This window comes from Pterocles gutturalis, unplaced genomic scaffold (genome assembly GCF_000699245.1).
Source record: "Pterocles gutturalis isolate BGI_N339 unplaced genomic scaffold, ASM69924v1 scaffold29999, whole genome shotgun sequence".
NCBI classification, from domain to species: Eukaryota; Metazoa; Chordata; class Aves; order Pterocliformes; family Pteroclidae; genus Pterocles; species Pterocles gutturalis.
This window is the reverse complement of record NW_010134140.1, coordinates 4,533-6,844: the sequence shown is the minus strand read 5'-3', so window position 1 is coordinate 6,844 and position 2,312 is coordinate 4,533. Positions and strand designations below refer to the sequence as shown.

The 2,312-nt window shown below is 51.6% G+C and overlaps 1 protein-coding gene across 1 annotated transcript; it reads left to right on the top strand.

The window, feature by feature from the left end:
• Positions 1 to 58: 58 nt before the first annotated feature.
• On the top strand, positions 59 to 387 carry LOC104467645 (adenosine receptor A2b; the record flags this gene model as incomplete). Its single annotated transcript, XM_010081496.1, has 1 exon — positions 59 to 387. A coding segment is annotated over exon 1 (329 nt), but the record flags the coding sequence as incomplete, so codon positions are not given.
• Positions 388 to 2,312: the final 1,925 nt, after the last annotated feature.

Below are 2,312 nucleotides of genomic sequence, written 5' to 3'. Positions count from 1 at the left end.
CGGGGGCAAGGACCTTCTGCTCATGAACGGTTCCAGCTCCTCGCCCTGGGCTCTCGCCATGGACACCATGAAAACCACCTACATCGTGCTGGAACTGATCATCGCCGTGCTGTCCATCGCCGGGAACGTGCTGGTGTGCTGGGCCGTGGCCATCAACAGTACCTTGAAGAACGCAACCAACTATTTCCTGGTGTCCCTGGCCGTGGCTGATATCGCCGTGGGTTTGTTAGCCATCCCTTTCGCCATCACCATCAGCATCGGGTTCCAGGTGGATTTTCACAGCTGCCTCTTCTTCGCCTGCTTCGTGCTGGTGCTGACCCAAAGCTCCATTTTCAGCTTGCTGGCGGTGGCCATCGACAGGTACCTGGCTATTAAGATCCCACTGAGGTAAGAAACCGGAGCGGACACACTACGTTCTCTGACAACCCAGACTGTCGCCTTCCTTGCGTTAGCGTGCGGGAACTTCTCGTCTCTAGTGTTGCTGTAAGAGGTTTGCTGCTCACGGGTGATGATGAAAATACCGGAGATCTCACACTCGCTGAAGGACGGGGTCAGGTTTTCAAGATCCTGCCTCTTACTTCGAAGCATACCTGGGAGCTCAGTTTCTCAAGGATGTTTGTCTTGGGATGGTCAGTGACTTCTTGGGGGGGGGCTACTCAGAGGGGTGGTAGTGTGCTTGGGGTACTCGTAGCTAATCTATGGAGGTATTTACACAGCCCCCATTGTTGTTGGGTCTGAGCATCTCCCAGGCAATTAACTCTAGGAGCAACCACTCTTTCTTCTCCTCCCCAGCCTATTAGAGAAGTAATTTTGCAGGCTGCTCTGTAAGAGCTCTTGTCTTTTCCTGAGCTCAGGACACAATACTTTCAGAAAGGCTGAAAGTAATTTTAACTAGATTTAATATCACTTTGTACGTACTCCACCTTTTCATCTAGGACTAGAGCCTAACTAGGCTATCTTCCAGTTTTTAGAGGGTTATAATGGATGGACTGGAAGCTGAAACGCTGAAGCTGTATTTCTGTGCTTGTGTACAAACCTCCTTCTGAGTGCTTCCCATAAGAGAGCGCGTAGATCAGCAAACGTCAGGTGTCAGCTCTGTACATACACTGTGAAAGGAGAAGAGGGAAGGAGAAATGATTCATACCTCAGTTTTCAGAATGTTACAGTTTAAACTTTCATCCAAGGGCAGTACCAAAGACATAATTTGGTTTCCTTCTAATTAATGGGATATTGCAAAATACTGGGGGAAAACGTATTGAATATATTTCACAGGCACTTCACCGGTGAGTCGGTGCAGCACATTCTTTAAGCTTAAGTGCACCAAACCCCCGGCTTTGCGTTACAAATGACCTGAGTCTGTTCCTCTCCGTCACGTCTCTGTTGTCCCTCCGAGAGGATAAGACATGGATGGAGCCCCAGGGAGCCCAGCGCTGCTCTGGGGACTGGTCCCAAGTGGAGGCAGTGGGCAGATCTGGTGTAGGGACCTCAGCTGAACTCTGTAAGCTGCAGCTTTCCTATGAGAGATTCTGCTCAGCTCTGGTATCTCCCTTCCACAAGCGATAAATTCACCCTAAAATTACTTAAAAAAAACCCAAAACTTCACCCTATTCCGGCACCTTGCATCAGAGAACTCCCATACGTTGGGCAAATGTTAATTAGTCATCAGGCAAATGATAAAAACCAGTAGTGGTAATGTACATACACTGAGCGGCCGTGTGTGTCATCGGAGCACGGTGCACGGAAATTCCGCGGGACGTAGGGTAAGCGAGAGCGGAGCTGCAGCCCCGTCTGCACAGGCGGGAGCGGGGGCAGAGCGGGTCAGGCTGCTGCCAGCACCTCTGACACCGAGTGCAGACCTTCCTGGCCACCCGGCCGGCCCTGGAGATGCACGTTGGCTCTGGATAATGCTTCCGTGCCTCTTCCATGCGTTCATTCAGGGCTCTCTCGGGATGGGGGCTGATGGCACGGCAGCAGCTCTGGAAGCAGGTGGGATTTTTGAAGTTTCAGTTTAATCACATCACCCACCACACGCACGCTGTGCAGGCACGGGCTGGTGGTGGGAACTCTTTTCCTTTGCGCCACGAGTGCTTTTTGCAGTGCTCGGAGCTGAGTGTTGTGAGCGGGTTTCTGCTCCGCGGGAATCCCAGCCGAGAGCAGCAGATCCGAAATGCTCGGAGGGGGTCGTTTACATGTCTGCGGGAGGAAGTGGTTTTGCTAACTGACAAAAGAGCAAGTGTTTCCTCCACGCTTTCTTTTTAGCAACCCTGGTCTCTAGCAGGTTTGCTCAACTCTCCATGAGGAGGGTTCATACA